Source organism: Aphelocoma coerulescens, chromosome 4, assembly GCF_041296385.1.
Source record: "Aphelocoma coerulescens isolate FSJ_1873_10779 chromosome 4, UR_Acoe_1.0, whole genome shotgun sequence".
Classification (NCBI taxonomy): domain Eukaryota; kingdom Metazoa; phylum Chordata; class Aves; order Passeriformes; family Corvidae; genus Aphelocoma; species Aphelocoma coerulescens.
In genome coordinates this window covers 22,508,144-22,532,176 of record NC_091017.1, presented here as the reverse complement: position 1 = coordinate 22,532,176, position 24,033 = coordinate 22,508,144, and the positions used below count along the sequence as shown (strand labels likewise).

The 24,033-nt window shown below is 38.2% G+C and overlaps 1 protein-coding gene across 16 annotated transcripts in view; it reads right to left on the bottom strand.

Moving 5' to 3' along the window:
* Positions 1-1,281: 1,281 nt before the first annotated feature.
* The window catches only part of CCSER1 (coiled-coil serine rich protein 1), a 666,540-nt gene continuing 643,788 nt past the window's right edge, over positions 1,282-24,033 (bottom strand). For all 16 annotated transcript variants that reach the window (XM_069013059.1, XM_069013052.1, XM_069013053.1 and 13 more), the window contains one exon: positions 1,282-2,165. In XM_069013059.1, coding sequence (XP_068869160.1) covers positions 1,680-2,165 — 486 coding nt within the window. In that variant the 3' untranslated portion in view covers positions 1,282-1,679. The remainder of the gene's footprint in view (positions 2,166-24,033) is intronic.

The window sequence follows — 24,033 nt, the reverse complement described above, 5'->3', positions numbered from 1 at the left end:
TTCAACATCAGATAATGTAATAAAATCTGCTCTAAGCAAAATAAAATCCTCGATAAACAGAAGCCTGAAATTTCAGGCTGCTGAAATTGCTTTACAGAATATCTGCCAAGCTCATAGTTTATTTTTTTCTTTATCTAAGCAAGATTTGTTAATACAATTTCCTTGTATTAATCCAAATATTAAGTAGTGAAGCAGATATATTTAACACTAGGTAAAATTTTATCTTTAATTCATATCATACACTCTATGTGACTTACCTTTTAAAAGTTACAGATTTTGAGTGGCTACAGATGCTTTATTTTTCATTATATGCTATCTCTGTTAAGTCACAATGGCTTGTTTCTGTGTGTGAGAACGTGCTGCTCCCTTGGCTTCCCTTATTAATCACCAGTTAAAGTGAGAGGTGACTTGTCTCAGATCTGCCTCAATCGTACTTAAACGTGACAGATTATTTATAAACTACTAACTGCATGTGCCATTACAACTCAAACAGATTACCCTGCATCAGAGAGGTTGTAAACTAAGTGTCATGTTTCATACATGCCACATGTTTGGAGTAACTGGACTGAGAGGTTTCCAAGCCTTCTGAGAGGGGAAAACTGGATCTTATGCTACTGACAGCTCTTCAAGTTCTGTGGTGTGGTCAGATGATTTCATGCTCCCGTGAGACCAGACAGTAAATTAATCTCACTTGTCTGCAACGTGTCAAGACTAAAAAACCCCCTGAGCTGGTGTAAACCAACAGGTCCTGAAGTGCAGGTGACACAGCCCACAGAAAATAATAATAAGATGATTTCTCTTACTTTAGTCTTTCAGTCATTTTTGGGTTGGGAAGTGAAATGAAATTAGAGGATGCATTACACAGCAGAATGTCACATTGCATCATGAGTGCTACAGTGCCTGTAAAGCACAAAGATCACCACAACTTGACACGTCCCCACATAGAACAGAAACACTCAAAGAAATGTAGTTAAATAGAAGTGTGAAGAGGGAAGGGAAGGTTGAGGAAACAAGCTGACATCCTCAGTTTGGGACCCAGTTACTGACTCAAATACCTGGCGACTCTCTATGAACCTGTTAGAGGAAAATCAGTCACTTCCTCTACTTCTGGCATGAGGCACTCATGAAACACAAACATCAGGAAGTGGTAACACTCTGTAAGTGACCACATTTCACCATATTTAAAAAAAAAAAAGAAGTGTAAAAAGAGGGTCCTAAAGATTTCTGGCTCCTTATTTCCCTAATCTCTATGAAATTCAAGAGGGTTTACTAATTACTTACCTATTCATTCTTCACATCTACTTTAACAGTAATATTATTAAACATACAGGTATTATTTAAGATCATCTTCTAGAACTTTAGGGAATGATAGTGACTTATAGAGGGGAAAAAGTATATTTAGCCAATATTGGCCTAGCAGTGCCAGCCAAATGGTCCCATTCATTAAACCCATGGTGATTTCTGCATGACCAATCAGCCCAGTTATTTAACAATCTCATTCATCCTTTTGCCTTAGCCTAAGGTGGGAAAATATGGAACCTACAGACAATGTCAAATTTTTATTTTATTTTTTTTTCACATGAAAGTAGCAGCAGAAGAGAACTGAAGACAGAGCTCTAGGCGAGCTTACATCCCTCTTTAATCAACTCTCCCTCCACGGCAAGAAAATAAGCACCTTGTTAGCCATCCTGTTGACCTAAAGTCTGTAGCTCTGCCGTGTGTAAATTGTGGTGGAGGAAAACGTTTTTTCTGCTGTACATGTGTAAAGAGATGGGTCCCCTCGGGGGCTGTCCCAGTCTCCCTGTGAAGGTGCTGTGCTGCCGAGGCACAGCAGTTTGGTCTTTTGGAGCTCCTGAGAACATGGGGAAGCTGTCGGCCTTGGATGCTGGCTTTGCTGTACTGGGGGCTGCGACAGCCAAACCGTTCTGGGTGACCTCTGAAGCCAGGGTTTCGTACGTGCCTCGGGTGTGCTTGATGACTTCCACGATCTCCTTCTCTTTCAGGAGGCTGCTCAGACACAAATTAGACAGCTGACAGCTCTTGCTTTCATAGGCTGCTGCTTGGTTGCCTGGCAGGTGTCTAAAAGGGTCCTCGGTGGGAGTATGTGCTGACTTTCTGTCCCTTGTGCTGAGATTTTGGCTCACCATTCTGACTGGATATGTAGTCTGAGGAAACAAAACAAAACAAACAAAAAAATATCAGTAATAGGACACAGTAGAGAAATGGTGTGGAGTGCATAAACCACTCCTCACTACACATGAATGGCACATGGGTCTGGCACATTCAAATGAAAGACAACTCTCAGTTGCTGGTAAAACTTCCAAGGCACTGCTATCATAAAATAGAAGTATTGTTCATTCACATTTAACAGCACAAGAATTGAAAAATGCTTACTGCAGGTAATGATTTGGGCATTTTCCTTATCAAGGGAGGATTTTTTTTTTCAGAACATACTAATAGATAAAAATTTTCCGCGAATTGTAAGCAGATTTTCAAAAGCATTCACATAGTGAAACAAAGAGAATTTTGATCGTATAGAGTTCAACACTTAATACTCTCAAATCCTTACAAAATCTAAAGAACATATTTTGTAAATATCTCCATTACTTGGTTAAGCTTAGAACATGCCCAATTTTCATTGCCCCTTGAATCCAGGTGTTTTGTTGTGTATTTACAAATCAATACATGCCAAAATTCTCTGCTAGAGAAGAGCAAAAATTTTATTTCATGCTGCCTGGAAAAAATATAATGTAAGAAGAATTCCAGCATGTTACCAACTTCTGATGCTGTGCAAGCATGCATGCAGCTGATTTTGTTGAAATGATGGTAATTTATCTGTGCATGGCAAATCAGATCACTGCAGACTTTCAGTGTGTACCTGGTGCAATGGTTCATATTGTCCCTAGAACACCTGACTGGGGAGGAGATGATGGTACATCTTCCCAGGTAATGCTTAAAGCAATTGGTTAATTTGAAACCAAAGTCCAATTTGGCTCCTTACAGGTTTTCTGCAACAGAACTCTGAAAGGACATAGGAGCAGCTTCTTGACATTTACATTGACATACAGGCTCTGATGTTGCAGAACAAAGCTGAGAGAATAAAAAATATTACCAAGCCTTACAACAGTACTTGGCTAAAAATATTTCAGGATGTTTCCATGATTCCACAGGAAACTCAGATAGATTGTATCAGAATGAATTGTATCACTTCACATGCATTTCTATTTTAGGCAACACAGAAGAATGATACAGTCAGTATTCACAGCTTAAATCCTTTTTTTTGTGCAGGCAGGCTAATGGTCATGATTCCATGTAGAGCCATATGCAGGTTTGGGTACAAGGATTTAAGGCATCAGAGATGAGATTTTTAAAAAATCATTAGTGCTGGAACATCATTTTCCCCCACTTTATTCAGTGCTGATTGCACCCAGATTCATAAATGGCAGTAGAACTCTTCAGGAAAACATTACTTCAAGTTTTTACACCTACAGCACATAGGTGTTGAAATGAAATTCCATGTAATTCCTAGGGTATCCTTCTTGGGAGGACCTGTCTGTAAGTTCAAATGCTTCTCATTTATTTATTTATTTATTATTTATTTATTTCCATGTCAGTAAATATAATCTTCCTAGTGGGACAAGAGAGTCAAATTTAATGCCCCATCAAAAATCCATGCATTTATTGTAAGGAATGTTTCCAGAGTTACCATATGTCACCCTATATCTTTGAAAACCTAAAGATCGATACAGAACCTTAGAGGAACTTCATGGTGGGACCTCCAGTCTATCCTGAACTTCTGGTTAACTCCAGTTTATCGCTCTGGAGATTTATAGTCCTTAACCATCTCTTAAGGACCTTCATCAATGTAATCTGTACAGCCTTCTCCACTAAGATTTTTTCACCCTATTACCTTTACTTTTAGAAAAGGTCTTCCTAATGTCTAAACCGTATCTTTCCGGCTTCAAGATCATTCTTTTTCTCTCTCTCATGAAAATGAAGAAAGAATTATTGTTTGATCTTGAATACCTGTTTATGTCTTCAAAGAATGGCTGTCAAGCAATGCCTTCATCCTCTCTGCTCAAGAATAAAAAACTACCACATTGATCTTTTCTCACCGGTCTCATCTGCTAGACTCTGAGTCATTCACACTTGTCTTCTTTACAGATTCCCTTTAGTAATTCCACTATTTTTTTCTTGAATTAGAAGGCTCAGGAGTACAGTACTCAAGGTAATCCCCCACCATTATGAAGCAGAACAAACGCTATTAATCCTATGAAGGACTTCTTCATGTGCTTCTTATTAATTACTTCAGTAGGAGGTTAGTAATTTTATTTGGCAACAGCATGAAATTGTTCATTCGTGTTCATCTAGCTGTCCACAATAGTTTCATGATTTTTTAATGCAAAATTATGTCTAAGTACAGCTGATTATGGTCACCTAGATTTTTTTAATATTGCTTTTTTATCTTGATGAAACACTGTTATGACTATAGCACTGGGGGTGTTTCTTTCCTCTTCCTTACCAAGGTTATATTTCACATGAAATATTTTCAATTTAGAAAATAAATGCTGGGTTTATAGGTCTGCAAAATATTCGCTTCTGGTTGCTGGCTGATGGGGGAGAGACAATATATGTATGAATAAATATTTAATAATATATATGTGGTTAGGGAAGGTCTTAGTTTTGTGAAGCTGTAACTTGCTGAAATTCCCCTCCTACTGAATAATTAAACAAATACCAGGTGGTGACAAATTAAGAGCTAACTTACCTACATTTTAAAACATCAGTAGAAATTCAGACTATGCCATCAGAATTTTAAGAAATTGTTTTGGCCCTGTCCCCAGCAATAAGATAATAGGATGGTTAACAAGGAAAGACAGACTCATTCTATCAGATGCATAGTTACACATCAAATGAGCAGAGATTTTAATAGAAACACTGCCAAAACCCAATACTACTGTTGTTGTCTATGACAAATTACTGAAGAATAGCTTCTAATCAGGAAAAGAGAGAATGGTTGTCAGATAGGAGTCAAAATTCACATGAAATCCTCTCCACCCTCATCATATCAATAACATTATTCTCTCTTCAAAATATTGTCAATAAAAAGTCCAATGCTGCTTTGATTTTCATGCAAGTTTTTTTTTTTTTGGTGTGATTCTAGCATTGTTATAAAGATTGCAACCTACAGAGTTGAAATTAATTAATTGTTCTTTTGATGAATTCAGATAATTTTGCTTGAAAGAATGCAGTGCAACCAAGTTTTCTTGCTGGTCCATTTTATAGTTATTTAGGATCCTCATGAACTGGTCAGAATAAGAAAAACATCCCAGAATGAGATGCACAAAAGTAAAAGTCACACATGCCATACCAAATAAAAACCCAAATCAAACCGTCTTTGGACAAACTTAAACACTTATTTTTAACCTATTTCTCCTTATCTTCCTGCAAATGATTAATGCAAAATTTTCAGTGCTGAACTTTCAGGTACCAACCACATTCTCTGAACATTAGACACGAGCGAGCAAAGCCACAATCCCAACGCATCTGTTGGCCAATTTGAAGGCTGAGTCCTTGTCCAAAGCTGAAGGTGGCTTCGTGCCAGTCGTGCTCCAGCCCAGCCTAGAGCAGCTGCAGGGCTGCTGTAAACTGCTGCTTGGCAGAGCTCCAAGGAGCTGATCTGCCAGCTGGTGACTGCTGAAGCAAAAAATCCATTCATCTTTTTCCCTTTTATTTTTCAGTAGCTTAGCTAGAACCAACAAATTCCCTGCCCCAGAAATCCCCAGTGCCACTCTATAGTCTGCCTAACTGTGGACCCAGGAAATGGGTTGCAATTAGGATGCAAATGGGGTTCTGAAATTTCTTTCAAAAGTAGCCCATTTTAAATACGTGCAGAGAAAAGAAAAGGCCCCCTTTGTTGTTTCAAATATGTCTTAACCTTTAAGAGAACATCTGGATTTGAATTTCCTGCTCATATTAAACACACTCACAAGAAGTGCATGCCTTCGTGCTTGAGTCTATTTCTCAAAAGGAAAAAAATATTTTATTAAAATCTGATTGGCTGTAAACTTTTTGTAAGTTTGTATCATGATCACTTGTGCTTTAAGGTACATAAATGTGAAAAAGTTCGAAATACTTTACGTTTGATTATTCCACAGTAGCGCTAAATAAATTAGGATTGAACCAAAATGGGAAAGTTAATATTCTTAAAATATTCTTTCCCTAATTTTTTTTGAGGGTTCATTTTTTGCAATCGGAAGTCTAGCAACTTTTTCTTATATTAAGAAAAAAACCCAACTCATATAGTAATGCTTCAACAATTCAGCATAAAGTAATGAAAATGTACTACTTTTATAGAAAGCTCCAGAAGGAAACGTTATAAACAAAGCACTGCAGCCATTCATCACTTTCCATTTTCAAAGCCAATGAGTGAAATATGACAAGAGTTAACAACAAGACAACACTGCTGCAGGACATTTGAAAATGAATATTGTTTCCAACTGTCTGGTGATAAAGTACTAATAAAAAATGACAGGAAAAGACATGAATTACAAAAACACCCCAAAAAGGGTGCAGATTTTTAAGATGTCTGTGCCCAGAGGCATTTGGGAGTCTTAGACACCTATAATGTAATTCTTCCAAGTACAGCAACTTTCTTAAATACATCATTCTGACAGCCAACATAGAGAATAAAGCCAAACAAAACACACTCTCATCAGTGTACCTGCTGCACCCTGACAACCAAACAATGGTGCATTTGAAGAACATGGTTTTACCACCCCAAAGGATTTTACACTTTCAGAGGTGTTAATGGAAGCACACTATAGAGAGCAATTATTCTGACAGAAACCTGAAGACTTTCTGGATTCCGTCATGTTTTCTACTGCTTAATTACTTTGTGTTTGCAGATACACGAGGAATGTAAAATGTGTTCTCCAATGTAATATTTACTACACAGCCCAGCACGGCTCCCTTGGCCCTTGTCAGGTCTCAGCTGGATTGCAGCACCTTCCACAGAACTGTCTCCATTTGCAGCCTAGCCCAGAATTCATAAAATACAAAGCAACATAAAGGAGTCCAGACACAAAACAAGGTGCTAGAGCTCTATATTTCTTTTAAGGTTGGACAGGATGAAGCCTTTTGTGATGCTTTTGAATTTATACACCTTCAGATGCCTTTTGCAGTTCTGACAGTTTATATAAGTGCAGATCTAATTTACCAAAACACAGGTTAACTCAGTGCTTTGATATGCTACATCTGTCACTATGTCAGCTTCTTAATTTCTACACCTCCTCACTTTTGCGCTTACCAGCTTCCAGCCTAGAGATGATCCATCACAAAATGTAATTTAGCTGCAGCAGGTAATTGTTCTTCATTCAAGTCTCTTAAAAATCACTCACTCTTACTGATTTCTGTAGCACCTGGACTGAGAGAGTAGTAGCTTTTACAATCCAGACCTGCATCTATTGAACATCTGATGCTGCCTTCTGGCAACATGGGACAAATGAAAGAAATAAAGTCCAGTGTGGCAAAATAAGGCATGGACTTGTATCAAGAGGTTATGGGTAAGGACCAGCTGCTGATCAATGTGTCAACTCTACTGTTGTCCTTTATAAAATGAATGCAGTCAACATAAATCACAAACATTTTTCTTTCTGCCTTTCATTTCCTTACTGAAAGCAAAAATTATGAGATACTAAAATGCTGCCTCTTTGCCATGAGGCCATTTAAACAAACAGGCAAATTGAATAAAAGTTAACTATAGTGGTGAGTTAATGTCCTAAACGAATTTTATGGTAGTGATGCTACAATGCAATAAGTAACAGACTGAGTGCTTAAATAAGATCTTCATCTTCTCACAACATGGAATTATCCTTGACAAATTTTATTTATCTGAGTAATAACGCACAGTTAAGGCAACAAGGTGTAAAAGGATGCAATACTATTTTATAAAGCAGGAAGAAAACAGCAAAGAATTTCCATTAATTTCTAGTAACAGTAAATCACTGCTCTGCATTCTCAATACTGCATTTCAAGGAAATGGAAGTAACTGGAAGATTTTTCTCATTAGTAAAGCTAAGAAAAAATTTTGCATTTTACAGCTGTTTGCCACACCTTCCAAATAAAACAATTGGAACTTTGAAGCTGCTAATCACATTCTTCAAAAATACTACAAAATTCATTTAGATGATACTGAATACACCTTGTTATACCCTATGGCTTAAAACTCTAAATAACTGCAAAAACACTTATGAAAACGAAAGCTACTAAATAGTGTGAATCCTTCAATGACAGAACTACCAAACAGCAGGATATTCTATGTGAGATAACAAGTATTTCTCAGTCTGCATCTAAGTCTTCCCCAAGATCAGAAAGTCAAAACAGAAAAGTTTCTTATGTTGTAGTTGAAGCAAAAAATGGTAAAAAAAATGCAATGGACTTTTACACACATTTAAAAAATCTGTTAAATCCCTAAGCTAAACATCCTGTATTTAGCAAATACTAGCTCCCCTATCTCCAGCAATTCTCATAACACCTCTGCCTCTACTGAAGCCTGTAGCATCTTTTTTTCCTGAACTTGTATCCCCTCAGATTCTTTGGGCAGACACAGCTATTTCAGCCATGATGAGGAAGATCTCTTCATTAAGCTCTTTTTACACACAGGCTGCCCTGTTGGTTACAGGCAGCAGAGCCTAGAGTAAGATGCTCAAGTCAAACTTGCCCTTGGACCCTCCAGGCTGCATTCCAGGAGACTGGATAAGCCCCATGTTCACCCAGCACTTTGGGTCTCACTATCTCTGTGCAACCCAAGAAATTAGGGCTACTTGGGCAACGCTTTTAGCTACAGTTGTATAGAAAGCTAGAGGTGTATGCAGCCAAGGTCCTCTTTTGCATAACTGATGCAAAATGAACTGATAGGAAAGGAGAAGTGGATCCACAGGAACACAAGGATCACTTCAAAAGACGACAGTCAGTGCAATGTGGGCAGTGAAGACACAAAGGTCCTGAGGAAACACTAAGGGAGTTTGCTCCGGAATTACAAGCAGGAAACCTGCACAAGTGCTAATTAGCCCTTCTGAAAGCATGTGCTACTCAGCTGACATTTATTGCTATGCTGACAGGGAGTTCTGGCTTTGCAAGCCAAGCCAGTATTTCTGTTCAGCATTTCATATGCCATGTAGACATAAGAAGTTGTTCAAGGATCTCTGCCTTCTGCCTTACCTATTTTATTGGTGACCAGCTGTCTGAAAGCTGTGAAGTCCATTTCCAGCCTCAGGCCTGACATGTGCTCACCAAAACCCGATTATTCTACCTGTAGATCATCTGAATTAAAACTGACTTGCAGGTGGCAAGTACCTTGGACAGCTACTCATACATGCTTAATCTCTACTAAGTTTCCAATTACACTATTATTTATTTTCTTAATCTAATATCACCTAACATGATTTCCCAGCGTACCAGAAATTCCATATATAAAATGAAACTCATATGATGATGTATTCCCTTAGATAAGACACCAGGACACAGCAGCCTTAGTGGCTGTTGTGGTAGTCTCAGAAAGATTTTAATATGCAGTGTATGGTTGCTTATATCCTATATTGCTCTTTATCTGAAAAATACTTTTAGGAAAAGAAAGTAAAACTATAGATATTATATTTACAGATGTTATGTTCAGGATAAGAATCTTAATACTTTGGCATGTGAGACTTTTGCTTTAATAGCTGGGCATATTGTAGGGTCTCAAATCTATTGTGTCTCTGTATATTTTTTGTATCACATACACATATATACTTATCATATATACTTAATCATATATACTTAATCATATATACTTATCTTTGAGTTCAGGACTTTTTCATCTACCTTTCAATTAGTGAATGCCACAAATCAGATTTCTAATGAATGCCTGCCTTCTGAAATGAGCACTGCTTGCTTTTTCATAAAAGAACACACAAAACCCCAGATGGATTGTACTTAGCCAACACTCATCTTTTTTCATTACATTATTTAACAACAATAAAAAATCCTTCTATTAAATTTCCATAAATGAGTTCCATAAATTAGCATCCTTATTGTTGAAAGCAGTAAGAGCTGAACTTATAAGTACAGTGGGGGAAATTGCATACATTGGCAAATGATGAGCACTTACTGTCATATTAATCAGCAACACTGTCCCTCAGGTCAATATACAGTCTGCAAAGGAGAAATCAGCAGACTAATGCAAAGGGCAAATTTTATCCTGACGACAAGAAAAGAAATCCTAATTGCCCTTAAATTGACATGACTTTTTATTTTTATGATGAGATTACTGAGACCAAGATATTTTTGAAGGGAAAGAGAAAATATTCTTTTTATTTTAATATCTATATATGAGAGCACCTGTTTTACGAATGAAATATCACAGAGTAGTCAGATTGTTTTATCCCAAAAGTAAATTTCCATAATTAGGCCTGTTTTTGTGGTTAGGCCAAAAGATTGTAACATAACTACAATCAGTCTCTAGGCTTAACTTGTTGGGTTTAGTGTGTTGAACAAGATGAAAAAATAGACTCCTATGACAGGATAAAGCATTACTATTCCAGAAAGATACTGACTCCCCACTGTAGGATTCAGTCAGGAAAAAATCCTGTATGAAGTTTGCATCATAGGCCATCACTCAGTGAATTAAACTTCACTCAAAATAGAAAATTTCCCTTCATATATTATCTTCAAAGATCTTACTATCTATGATGGTTATAAATTTATGTTGTGTGAATCACTCCATGCCTAGTTTTTTTAAAGGCACTGACAATCTCAGAAATAGCGAAGTTACAAATAAGATTCTCTTGGAATAGGGAATATCTCTACCTTTTTTTTTTTTTTTTTTTAAATCATTGACCCAAGAATGTTTTGGCCTTGTTGGTATGGAATTGGCTCATATAAATTCTGTTCTCTAATCTCCATCAGTCAGTATCAAATATATTTACAGCAAGAAAATCCTGTCAGAGAGAGGAAAGGGACTCCCAGACAAGGGGTGTAAGTAGTTGTAAAGGAAATGTGACCTCCATAAGGAATCCATACAACTGATTTACATGAAAGAGAAGTTGCTTTAACAAAACAGTGTTTGCTCTTGAATGATGTAATCACAGAGCCATAGAATGGTTTGGGTTGGAAGGGACATTAAACATCACCTTGTTCCAACCCTCCTGCCACAGCCAGGGACACCTTCCACTAGACCAGGTTGCTCAAAGACCCATCCAACCTAGTCCTCAACACTTCCAGGGATGGAGGATCCCCAGCTTCTCTGGGCTATCTGTTCTTCACTACTCTCTGAGTAAAAATTTCTTCCTAATATCTAGTCTAAATCTATCCTCTTTTAGTTTAAAACCATTCCTCCTTGCTCTGTCACTGTATGTCCATGCAAAAAGTCACCCTTCCTCTTTTTCTAAGCCCCCTTTAAGTATGTGAACGAGCTTTCAGGTGTCGCCAGAGTGTTCCCTTCTCCAAGCTGAACAGTCTCAGCTCTCTCAGCCTGTTTTCAGAGGAGAGGTGCCCCACCCCTCTGATCATCTTTGTGGCCCTCCTCTGGACATGCTCCAAGAGGTCCATATCCTTCCTTCACAGCTGGATGCAATACTCCAGGTGGGGTCCCACAAGTGCAGAGTAGGGGTGCAGAATCAACCCCCTTGACCTGCTGACCACTGCTTTTGGTGCAGCCCAGCATGTTCGGTTTCTGAGATGCGAGTGCACATTGTCAGGTCACATCAAGCTTATTCACCAGCACCCCTGAGTCCTTCTCCTCATCCATTCTCTGCCCAGCCTGTGTTTGTGCTTGGGATTGCCCTGACCCACTTGCAGCACCTTGCACTTGGCCTTGTTGAACTTCCTGAGGTTCCCGTGGGCCCACCTCTCCAGCCTGTCCAGGTCCCTCTGGACACCATCCCTTCCCTCCAGCGTGTCAACCACACCACACAGCTTGGTGCCATCAGCTGTCCATCACCAACAGTGATGTTAAACAGGGCTGGTCCCAACACCCACCCCTGAGGTCACCAATTGTCACTGGGCTCCACCTGAACACTGAGCCATTGACCACAACTCTTTGAGTGTGACCACCCAGACGACTCCTTATCCACTGAGGGGTCTATCCATCACATCCATGTTTCTCCAGTTCAGAGACAAGGATGTCACGTGGGACGGTGTGAGATTCTTTGGACAAGCCCAGGTAGATTATATCACTTGCTCTTTCCTAATCCACCTGTAACCCTGTCACAGAAGGCCACCAGATTTGTCAGGCGCAATTTGCCCTTAGCGAAGCCATGCTGGCTGTCATCAATCCATTATGCTCTAAAAATATCCAAAACCTTATCTCCTTACATTTCTGTATTGTGTATAGTTGGTGGTGATAGAAAATTTCCCTTACTGTGTACTTTCAGAGAAACCAGGTTTCACATAGGTAAGATAACCCATCAGATAAGTACATGAAATAACCTCTTTCTGCCTACACTAGCAGTTTACACAAAAAGAAGAAAAAATATTTCATGGCATTTTTACTCTACCTCTCTAAGGGTCCATTCAGCTCAGCTCTCTTTAACACAGCTAATGCAGGACAGCATTCATGAGACACACTGGTCGGTGTCCAGGAAAATTAACTCTAACAAGGTAAAGCTATTTTATATATTTCATGTATTTTAAGGCCAGAAAATGCCACCATAACATCTTGTTTGCCCTTCTCTGCAGTAGGAGCCACAGATTTCTCTTGGTGAAATCAGGTAATCCAGAAGAGGGGGTGGAATTACAGCATAATTTAGAAAACTAAAAGTAATGGAGAATGCATTTTATTTCTTCTTAATCCACTAAAATATTTTTATAACAATGCTATCTAGATCCTTACTGGAAATGTTGCTACATTCTGGTGACAAATCCTACATTAGTATTTGAACAAGAAAAAGTAGGCATATTGCTGCTGACAAAACTGCTGCTAGGAGATACTATGTCTACAGAGCAGAGGGGACTAGTGTCTAAGACATTTAGGAATACACAATTCTTGGAGAAAGTGCTGGTTGGATTTGGAGCTAAGCCTGTCTGGAGAAAGTTTTGGTTATTGAAGTAGTCATATTGATGATGTGATTTGAAGAATTCAGATCTGAAGGCCTTATTCTCTTACATGCATGATTACATAGGATGCATGACCATGAGGAGCCCAATACAGCCTTCAAATGAGAAAGAACCCAAAACTTAAAAGAACCCCAAAACCTATAGCACCAAGATCATGTTATTTAGAAAAGTAACCTTCCCTTCTATCTTACTTCCCTGGAAATATGAAGGGGAAAAAAGAAGGGCAGTTATTTCAAAATATTCAGATAAAAGCCCCTTATTTCCTTCAGCAAAACTATATTACACAAACTTAAAATGCGAAAATGAACAAAAGAAAACAAAACCATAAACAAACATTAATTGAAATTTCGTTTTTTGCCTTTCCTTCTAGGAGAACCGACATCAAAAACTTTGGCAAAAATACTGGAATACTTCTATTGGTTCCTGCTTCTCTATTCCTATGCCTAGCCTAGGGAAAGTTAGCAAGATTGTATTTCCTATTATACCTCCAACTTTCTGTAATAAAGCACATAGGAAGGCACTTACCTACTGCCTGTTACAGCTTACCCTTTCTCTGTAAAAAGTTACTCTTTCTTTTCTTTGCAGCCCATAATGTCAGTTTCTCACTTGAAAAAAAACAAAAAGTAATAGATGATTTGCCCACCACTATCACCAGGGCTGAAGCTCTGAAGTATGTTGGACCAGTGCATCAGTCCTAAAGAAGACCAGAAGAGTTTACAGCTAAATCTGGCAGGGAACACAAACTTTTCCAAGGGGTGAGTCCTTTTGCCAGTTTAAGTGGCATGACCTGCATGGCTTGCGGTCAAGCCATTCAAGCAACAAATAGCTCTCAAAACACTCTCTAGAGGAGAGATCTCTGACCTGACCATCAGACTTTCTGCTGCAAACTGAAATCCCTTCCAAGTTGAATTCCTCAATTTCTCAGTGTTATTACTGTTGCAGATATTCTCAGTTTTCCCTCACCAGCCAAAACAACACATTTTTTTAAATGGCTGCTTACCTACAACGCATCCATTTAATGTAATCCACAGGCAGTGAACCAGGCTTCTGGTTGAGAGGTACCAACAACACTTAAACTGGCCAAAATTTAGCTGATACAGCAAAAAATTTAGCCAGTATGGCCAAATCTGTGCAACTCAGGAAGCAACAAGCAGGATAAGGAAACCTTGTACACAGACAACAAAGCTGTCTAAGACAACATCCCAGACACTCCAATTAACTGTAGAGTGAGAGATAAAAGATAAGCAATGTTTGAAATCCATGGAGGACAATGTGCACGCACACACTCACACCCACCCTGAGGACTGACAAAAGATAGTCTCCCATTTGACTGACATCCACCAACTCCTAGAAACCTATAAAGCACACACAAACAACTCCCAGAATATCCCAACTCGAAGCAGTTTGTGTAGGCTATGCTTACCATGCAGAAGTAATCATTATTTGGGATGGAATGTCTTACAAGCTGCCTATCTCACCTCTGGATTTCTGCCTCTCAGCCACTGGCAAATTGCTCCCCTCACTTGTGTAAACCTTGCAGGAAACAGGGAATACTCTGTAATTCAGGGCACACACCCACTCTGCTGCCTCCAGAAGTTCAGCTAGTGCATGTCATCTACTTTTCAGTCTCTTAAACACAACCTCTGTTGTGATCTGGAAGATGCTTAGGCACTAGTTTGACAGTTCTTTGCTCTGGTCCCAAAGTAAAATCCTTCCCCAGCTGTGGAAAGAGAGATTGATTAAGCAAGGTGTCCTGGAGTAAAAACAAATACACTGATGACTATACTATTAGGTGTGCTGAAAAAGCACCCTTATCTTATCTACTTGTAGGAATATCAAGTAGAAGTTTTGAAAACCCCAATTCACAAACACTTTCCTATCAACCAGAAGTAAATATGATGAATCAAGTTTTGGGGCATTGGAGCACATTGGAACCCAACCCAGCGTATTTGTCCTAAAATATACCTAATTTATGGCTGCCAGGATAGTCCCAAGATTGCATTTCCCTCCAACTGGCTGAGCAACTGCATGGAGAGCCACGAGTAACCTCAGGAATTCTGGCAAGCAGTGGGACACCCACCAACTGGTACCTGCCACATGCAATAAACAGCTCACAGTCACCCTGTCAGAGCAGTCTCAACAGCTCACCTCCACAGGCCAAACAGGTTAACAGCCGACTCCTGGCTTTCCATGTAGGAAAAATTACACACTTCTCAGCAGACAAACGCCCATGCTGACATCTGCCTGCATAGTGCTAGGGAAGGAAATGAAATGCAGAAGCTCTACACCAAACCTGATTACCCCAAACTTGCAACACAGCCCAGCCACCCCAATCAGTTCGCCCTTAGTGCACAGTACATTGCTGCTTTGGGAAAACTCAGGTTCAAGAAGCACCCCTGTTTCATCTTTCTCTTCCTTGTCCCTCTCTTTTTCCATTTCCTCATTTTCCTGGAGGCACAGCTACAAGGAAGAAGAACTTGCAGCTTGCAGTTGCTTCTATGCCAAAAGTCAATCTGTCCAACAATCACAGTGACAGCATGTCAAATACTGACACCAGAAAATGTTGAACGTGCCTGAGTGCCAGGCTGCAGTGCAGAGAACTGCTCCTGCCCTGAGCTCCAAAGAATTTGAACAACCCTGCCAGAAGAGGAGCAGACTATCAAAGCTGGAGACGTGCTCTTTCTGCAAGCTTGACCAGGGACATGACACTCTGATTCCCTTTCCATGAACTACCCTCTCTTGAAATATGGGAAACACACAGGCACTTGAAATCTTTTCATGAGATGCAGTGATATATGGAGTACACAGTGTTGCAAAAAACCCCTCAGACCGACTCCTTTGCAAACTGGACTTAAATTGAAATGGGGATCTTAACTTTTCAGACTGCTTCCCTTTAAATTCAGAAAAGCATGTGTAGGAAAATAAATAACAAGCAGCTGCTATGGAGAAAGAAAGCACTCTCAGTACCTGAAGAGGAATGGTGAAGGTGTATGTGAATACAAATCTTTATATGTGAAGGAAAATCCATCCCATGCCAATGCAAAAATGAAATTGCTTCTCAATAGCAGAAACGTAGGTTCTCCCCTCACTTCAGAAATTACCTAACTGAAAAATAGTCTGCATTTAACAAATTTGATTTCAAGATAGGAGCACCATGGCTTTGAAATCTTAATGGTGGATTTATCAAAATTTATGCTGTAAGTTCAACACACACCCTTATGAGAATCTATAACCAAAATGACCAACTGTAAGTTTTCATTAATATTAAAACACATCCTCCTGAAAGCTCTAATAAGGACATATAATATTATTTTTTCTTTTTTTTTTCCACCTGGTAACAGTCACCAGGCTTTATTTTAGTAAAATTTAAATATCACAATATCACCCTAAAACAAGATCAAGCAGACTTGCACATTTACATAAAGAAAAATAAAATAAAAATGACACCTACAGTACAAACTTCTCTTTCTATGTTTAGTAGATATTTACACAGAAAAAATATTACTGATTGTTATTTAAGATTCTGATTAATAAAAATATTTTACTTCCTTCTTGGAGCTTTTAACATTAAATAGTGTTCAAACATTGTTGCCCAGAACAAATCTCACAAATGCAGACAAGGAAAGAACTCACAGAGATATCAAAATGCAGAAAGCAAAAAACCCCTTTACCCTAGTGAAAAAAACAATGAATCTCTCACCCACAAGAATTGTAAGAACAGGTCAGGTCACATTGCACAGGTAATATTTTCTATAATGTTGCTAGAAATGCTGAAATGATGTACTGGCTGAATTAGACCAATATAAATATAAATATAAATATAAATATAAATATAAATATAAATATAAATATAAATATATATAAAAAATATATATATTTTATATATATATATATATAAAGTGTAGATGTGAAATAAAAAGCACACTAAATCTAACTAGTCTACAATGCCATAAACAATACCTATTATATGTTATTTCATTCTCTTGGGAAAGAAATATATGGTAATTTGCTAAGCTATTTTCACTTTATTCTTAACATTTATGGCTATTACTGGTAGAAAGCAACAACAGCTTGACTTTTTAGCATGCAAAATGCTTGATCTGAAAAAGACACATAAAAGAAAAATATATGCAGCTTCCCATTTGTACTGTGTCAGCAAAGTCTTTAACTAGGCATTCTTAGTAGAGTGTGCTAATTATAGGTGAATCCTGGTTCTTACAAATTCTCAGGGGAAGACAAGGAATTGAGGTATGAGAATTAAATAATTTATAGAGGTGTGGCATTAAAAAAACCACTAATTTCCCTATCTTGCCAACGCTTTGCGTGTGAATTCCGACATATGCAGAGCATTCCAAAGCCTGTTTCAGAAATGCCCCATATTTAGCAGCTGTGCCTCTGCTTAGGCTTTATTTGCTGTGTTTAACTGTGGTCATTATTGCTTTGTTCTCAAACATGAGGCTGTAAAAGGATGTCTACATTGTAAGGAATCACCTCAAGCAGTGTATAGCATCCACAGAGCATTATTTAAACTTTTGCCCTGGGGACTTTGGGTTCTCTACAGGATATTTCTCTTGGGAACCACACCTTTTAAAATTATAGTAACTAAAACAATCACTGCTTTGCTAGCCAATATGGGGCAGAACCCTGTGTGTGCAAAACTTACCCCACTACACTAAGTTTTGCACCTTTGCCATCTTTACTGTTAACCTTTCTGCAGCCATCCCTGCTAATTCCCTTGTGCAAGGGTCAGGGTTTGAGTGGCTATGCAGTGAATTAAATAAAGAAGCTGGCATGGCTGAAAACTACATCTTTCGAATCTCTCTGTGGAAAGTTATTTTTCAACCAGAACAGTTCACTGATCAAACGCTTTCTAGTCACACAAGAAAAGCAGCCAGAGCAACCAGCTAAAGACAAAGAGGGAGATGAAGGTGTGGGGTTTTTTTGAGTTTGTTTGATTTGATTTTTGGTTTTTTTTTTTTTTGTTTGTTTGTTTTATTTTGTTTTAATGAGAAGGCAGCGATGTTGCAAGTGAAAGCGTATTATGCAAAACAGTTTGGTGGGGTTCCATCTCCTCCCCTGCCCGAGCTCTGCTGTCAGATGCAGAACACTTCTGCCTCTCTTGTGCTGGGATGCACCAGTGGCATTTGTCCCGGAAGGGAAGGAAGACTCCTGTAGACACAGGGCATTATAAAGCATCCCAGCCACCTCCAGTGCCAGAGTTTTCCCTGTGCATAACTACAACCTTCCTTCTCCTAGTCCTATGCCACTGCCACCTCCATCCAGCCTGCATGGCTACTGCATCTGCCACATTCCTCCCTGAGACTTGTTCCTAGTTCTGGTTTGTCCAGGCATGGAAGCAGCTGCAAGTACTGGTTAAACTTTCCCTAAATTATTTTGTTCTCATACCTCATTTCCTTGTCTTCCCCTGATAATTTGTAAGAACCAGAATTCACCTATAATTAGCATATAATCTACTAGGAATGCCTGAACTTTTCTCTATGTGACATCAGTGGGAGTCACCAGCTCTGGAATTTCCCAAGAGCACCACCTAACTTGGTTTTGCTGTTACGGAGCTGCATATTCACTGCCTCAGTAGGAAAAAGCCATAAACATCCAACTATCTTACTTCCTAGTAGGCCATTAAATGATAGCCATCATCATGGTAAATGTCATGTCTTCAAGTAAATGATGGCAAAAACCAAATCAAAACCTAAAATATATACAGAGCCCTTCATTATTCTTTCTAGGATGTAAATTATCAATAAAAATTGCATTGGAATAAACACATTTACATGGGATTTGCAGGGGTTATATTACATCATCTTAAAGCACTACCTATCAATTGATTTCCACTCTGAGATCAGATTTGTTTAAAACCAGACAGAATATATTGTTCTGTAGGATGACATTTTAAAAAGCTATCTGCAAAAGTGTAATGTATGTATATTTTCTAGGTTTTGAAAAGAAGCTGTAGAGACAAAAATTTATTACTAAATTTGGGAGATAAAATGATTCAGTAAATGCTGCTGTGAAAGCCTACTGGTCATAGAGGATGTAAAGCATTCCTGTCCATATTGTGGAAGTGCCAGTTGAAGGATGATGCCAGGGATAAAGTACTTGAGTGTTTCATCTTTCAGAAGTTCAGCTTAAGTAATTCTTTTTCATTTAACACTTCGCTCATTTTAACTTGTCCACTCATACAACAACTATGTCCTCCGCTATATGATCACTGCACAAATATTAATGCAATCATTCTGATGTCAGTCAAGGGACAAAAGGATGAAATAGCAGCTAATAGGCACATGACAAACAGAGGAGGATTTTCTAATTTTACACAAGAATCTTTCAACCCCAGACCTGACTCAGGCATTCTGGATTCCAGTCCAGAAGAACATGGTTCTTACACCTTCACCGCTTGTAAAAAGTACCTGCTTTTACATGGAGCAAATAATAGGTTCATAATTTGTTCTTACAGAAGAAATAGTGAAATTCTTAATACACTCTTATCCTGCAACACCCGAAGTCCATCTGTTCTGGTCTGGCAGGCATTTGCTTATTTTTAAAATGTGACAGATTCTTTATCAGATTACTTTTTATCACCATTAATGCTGTTCTCAGACACACTATTCAATATAGGATAAATAAATCAGCATCACTTCTATGCCCTGTTACACATATTGAAAAAGGCTTTTCCAAAAGTTTTGAGACTTTGAATTACTTTGATATTTCCATTTTGAGAGTAAAGGTACTAGGGTTTTTGCTTATCCACACTGCTCATAACCAAGTGATGTAATGACCCAGACAAAGCCTTTTTCATAATGAAACCTTCCTTTCTTTTCAGATTTCTGGGAGGAGATCCTGAATTTAGACAAATGACTGCAGACAGTGATATAAAGCTGTACAGAAGACAAATGGCAGCTGTAGCTTTCAGGTTAAACTCTCTGTTTTATACAGAGCCCTTGTAAGGTCTCCAGAACATTTTGTTGCTAAAATAGAACTTCACTACTATTTAAGTCTTTTGTATGCACTTGTGCCAGCTACTTACAAAGAGCACTTGCTCAGTGGATGTGAGCATACACCCACATGACTCTTACTGAAGGTTTGGGGCTTTAAGGAATACACTTAAAAGGCTCTGTTGGTTGGTTGGTTGGTTGGTTGGTTGGTTGGTTTTTTCCCCCTTCTGGTATCTTCTGAGTAACAGGAAATATTAGATCTAGCAACTCCCAGAAGTATCAAGTGAGAACTTATTGTCCCTGGCTTTACAGACCAGATAACTGAGAAGGAAGAAATTGCTTTTCTTCTTTCTTATGTATATGGTGAAATGTGTATGATCAGATTTTTAGAGGCAGATATTGCTATCAGAGTATATTTTAAGGACATATTTTCAGTATTTTTTTAAGACCATTAAGGACACAATCCTAGTTTTTGAGCTTTTAAGCAAGAATGCAAAGGGGAAATTCACCTCCACTTCCCACTTTCTCCATTACAATGGAAGCTCAAACACTGGAATGGAGAATTTGCCACAATACAAGAAACATTTGCTTCTCATTTTTATGTCAAGTCTCTGAACTCTGCACAAAAGGTAGTGGAAAGGTTTCCTGAGGCTATGTATGAGGTGCATGTATTCCATGCATATATCGTTCCATCCATTGCACATATTGTTTTCAAAACAATCCAGCAGATTTATTTTAATGCCAAAAGTTTAACCTATGAATTTTCTGAAAATCTTGCTTGAGGCTTAAATTGAAGCCCTCTGAATCCAGCATATACCTCCCTCAGTGGTCTGAACATATTTGTTAAAAATATCTTTAATCCTACTTCAAATTTCTAGTCTTTTTTATATTCCTCTTTTCTTTTTTTTTTTTTTTTTCAATTTTTAATTTTTTTTTTTTTAATTTCCTCCCCCTGCCTTTCTTTTAATGTCTCCTCAATCATTCAGGATTGCTTTCCTGGCTGAAAAGGGTAACTTCTGACCTTCCTCCCCAGGACTGCTAACTATATCATATATATTAACTTTAAAAATTATGTAGAAAGAATCTAATTTATATTCCCAGGTGCAATTATATAAAATTTTTAAGGGCTTCAGTTCAGCCCTTAAATGATATAACTCAGTGGTTTCTTACCAAGGAATTTACAAATTAACCCACTAACTTTAGAGAGCTCTGAATTAGGGCCCTTAATAATTGGAATTTACTTCTGAATGTTTTAGTGTTCAGGGGTAGCATATTAGAACCCTGCTGGAGAGAAAGCTCCTTAGTACTATATTAATATATTACACATTTTTAAAGAGGACTTCATAATGCTACTCTGAGCATGAGCGATATATCCCAAGTAAGACTGAGTGCTTAAATGGAAATAACCAAAACATCATTCCTCCTTTCAAATTAACTCCAGTAGTCTTGCCAAAATCTACCATTACCATGCAGCAGAACACCTGGCTGAATTTCAATAATATCCCCACTAAAACTAATTACAGAAAAGGAGAAAAACTTCAAAACGTTTGTCTAATGATTGAGGCTTGAGCTTTGCTAAAAAATGTCTGGAGGAAATATACAGGACCTTTTACAATTTCAGTTAAGTCTGTGTAACTCCAGTTGACCCTTTTTGAAAGATAGATCATGGTATTTAGTTTTCTGAAAAGCCACAATAAAAGGTAATGATATTTTTAAATTCTGTCTGAAGAGTGGATACTAGGGACTCTTTAAGCAAAGAGGGTATTCTACATTATTTTTTTCCTGTTGTTTTGATAAAGAAAAAAAAGAAAAGGAAGCAAATTAATTTTTAACAGAAAGCTATTTCATTTTATTAACTTTATTCCTGAAGCTGCTTCCTCAGATTCAAGCTAATTCAGTTCTCACTGAAAAAAATGGCAAAAACTTCATTTTATTTCACTAGTCTTTGGGTGAGAACATCAGTGGGTAGCTGTAATTCTGTGGTCTTTGTTTTTAACTCCTTCACCACAGGAAAAGGAACTGGAAAAGACTGTCTGTAACTTAGAATAAAATCATCTATTGTACTCCCACTATAAATTTGGGATTGTCAGATCACTGAAAATTGTCACAGTTCTCCAATTTTACCACACACAGCAGTCAGTTCACCATGTTTTATATGGAAAAACAGTTCCATAAAGATGGAACACATTAAATCTTTAGGATGCAATGCAGGGGAAGTTGGGATATCATCATGTCTTTAAAATTAGACATGTCTAGATATTTCGGATGCTAAACCTCTTGTTTATGCTCTCAAGGAAGGGACACCTACCCACCTCAGAGGTTCTGTTAAAGCTAAAAAGAGCTGCTTGTCCTAGGACTGCAAATATGCAATGTCTGAATAATGCCAGTCTTAGCCACTGAGATTCTTTGTCACCCACATTACAAGGGATGGGGAGTTGTTCAGATTGCTGTGGTTTATAACCAGTTCCCTGTGTTCAACACGCTCTCTTAAAGACAAGAATCAAAATTCACCCTTTTCCCTCTTGAAGACACAACATTTATTGGCATTAAAACTGTCAAGTGATTTAATGCAAGAAATTTTACTCTGAAACTGCTCAGACTACAAGATGCTGGAAATAGTAACAAAACATTGGAAAAAGGAAAAATGCAGACAAATAAATGTGGCAGCACTCCCATGACAAACTGCAAAACCATATGATATCTTATTTTTTGAAATATAATTAAAATGTCATTAAACTGCTTTATGAAATACTAATTTAGTCAGCATTATACTGCACATTGAATTGCAGATAATACTTAAAGATTTTTTTCTGATACCACCATAGAATATTTTCAGTCCATTTCTTTCTCGGCAAGTATACAAAGTGTCTTATTCTGTTGATAAGACAATTGTACAGTAGCACAGCCAACAGTCCTCAAAAGAAAACAACATGGATTCTAATGACAGAGTTTGTATATGGTTTTACTCTATTTTAAACAGTAAAGCTGCGAACCTAACAACTTATGGGAGTCAAAATCACATCTGGATCCAAACTTGTTCAAAACTGACAGCTTGGAGCTCATAGAGCTCTGTGAAAAGCAACAATCAACTTTCCACTTTAACTCTGTTAAAAGGGGAAAGATTGAAACACCACCTCTATGTTTTCAAGGGAACAAGACAGATTATAACTTACAGAAATTTATTTTGCTATTTTCTTAATTTTGCACAGTCAAGTAGTAATGAGAAACACTGCAATTCTTATGACTAATCAATATTCTGTAATGATCTTGTTCGGAAAACCTCGGAAGCAGAAACAGAAGCCCCAGTTATTCTATGCTGTGTAATGGTCACTTTACACAATGCACACTATTTTCCATCTTCAGTCTTATAATAATGCATTACTAACAAAGCAGCAGTAAAGATTACACTGCATTCTGGAATTTAATTAGGGAACATTCACCTTTGACTCAGCAATCCCCAGGTTTTATTCTTTTTACCCGGCAATAAATTTTATTCTAGCTAAGAAGGCTACACCATTGTGAAGTGTAAAGGGCTTGTTGCACCCCTGCATGCAGGTATTGACCTTTCTTTTCAGATTAATAATAAAGTGAAATTTCCATGGGAGAAAGCAAAGGAGAAGGCAGTGAAGCGCCAACCAACACACTGCAGGGCACAGCTGAGCCCCTCAGCCAGAATGGTGGTGCCTTGGGCAAAGTGTGCTTGAGAAAGGGCAGAAAATGCTGGGCAGAGAGAGGATGAGGGGAAAAACCACATATATAGTCTATGATACAAAATTCAATGACCCTGAGGAAGTGTCATGGGTTAGCAAAGCATTGTCCCGGAAGTGATGTCCTTGCTAAGGGGTGCTTATAGTTTCCTTTGTGACCTGACAGAACCTATCAGCTGGCCAGTCTGAATATGGACAATTCTTTAAGCCACTTAAAGTTGTGACCCCCTCTGTGATCCACACTTAAGAACAGACAAAGCCCCCCACCCCCCCCCAAG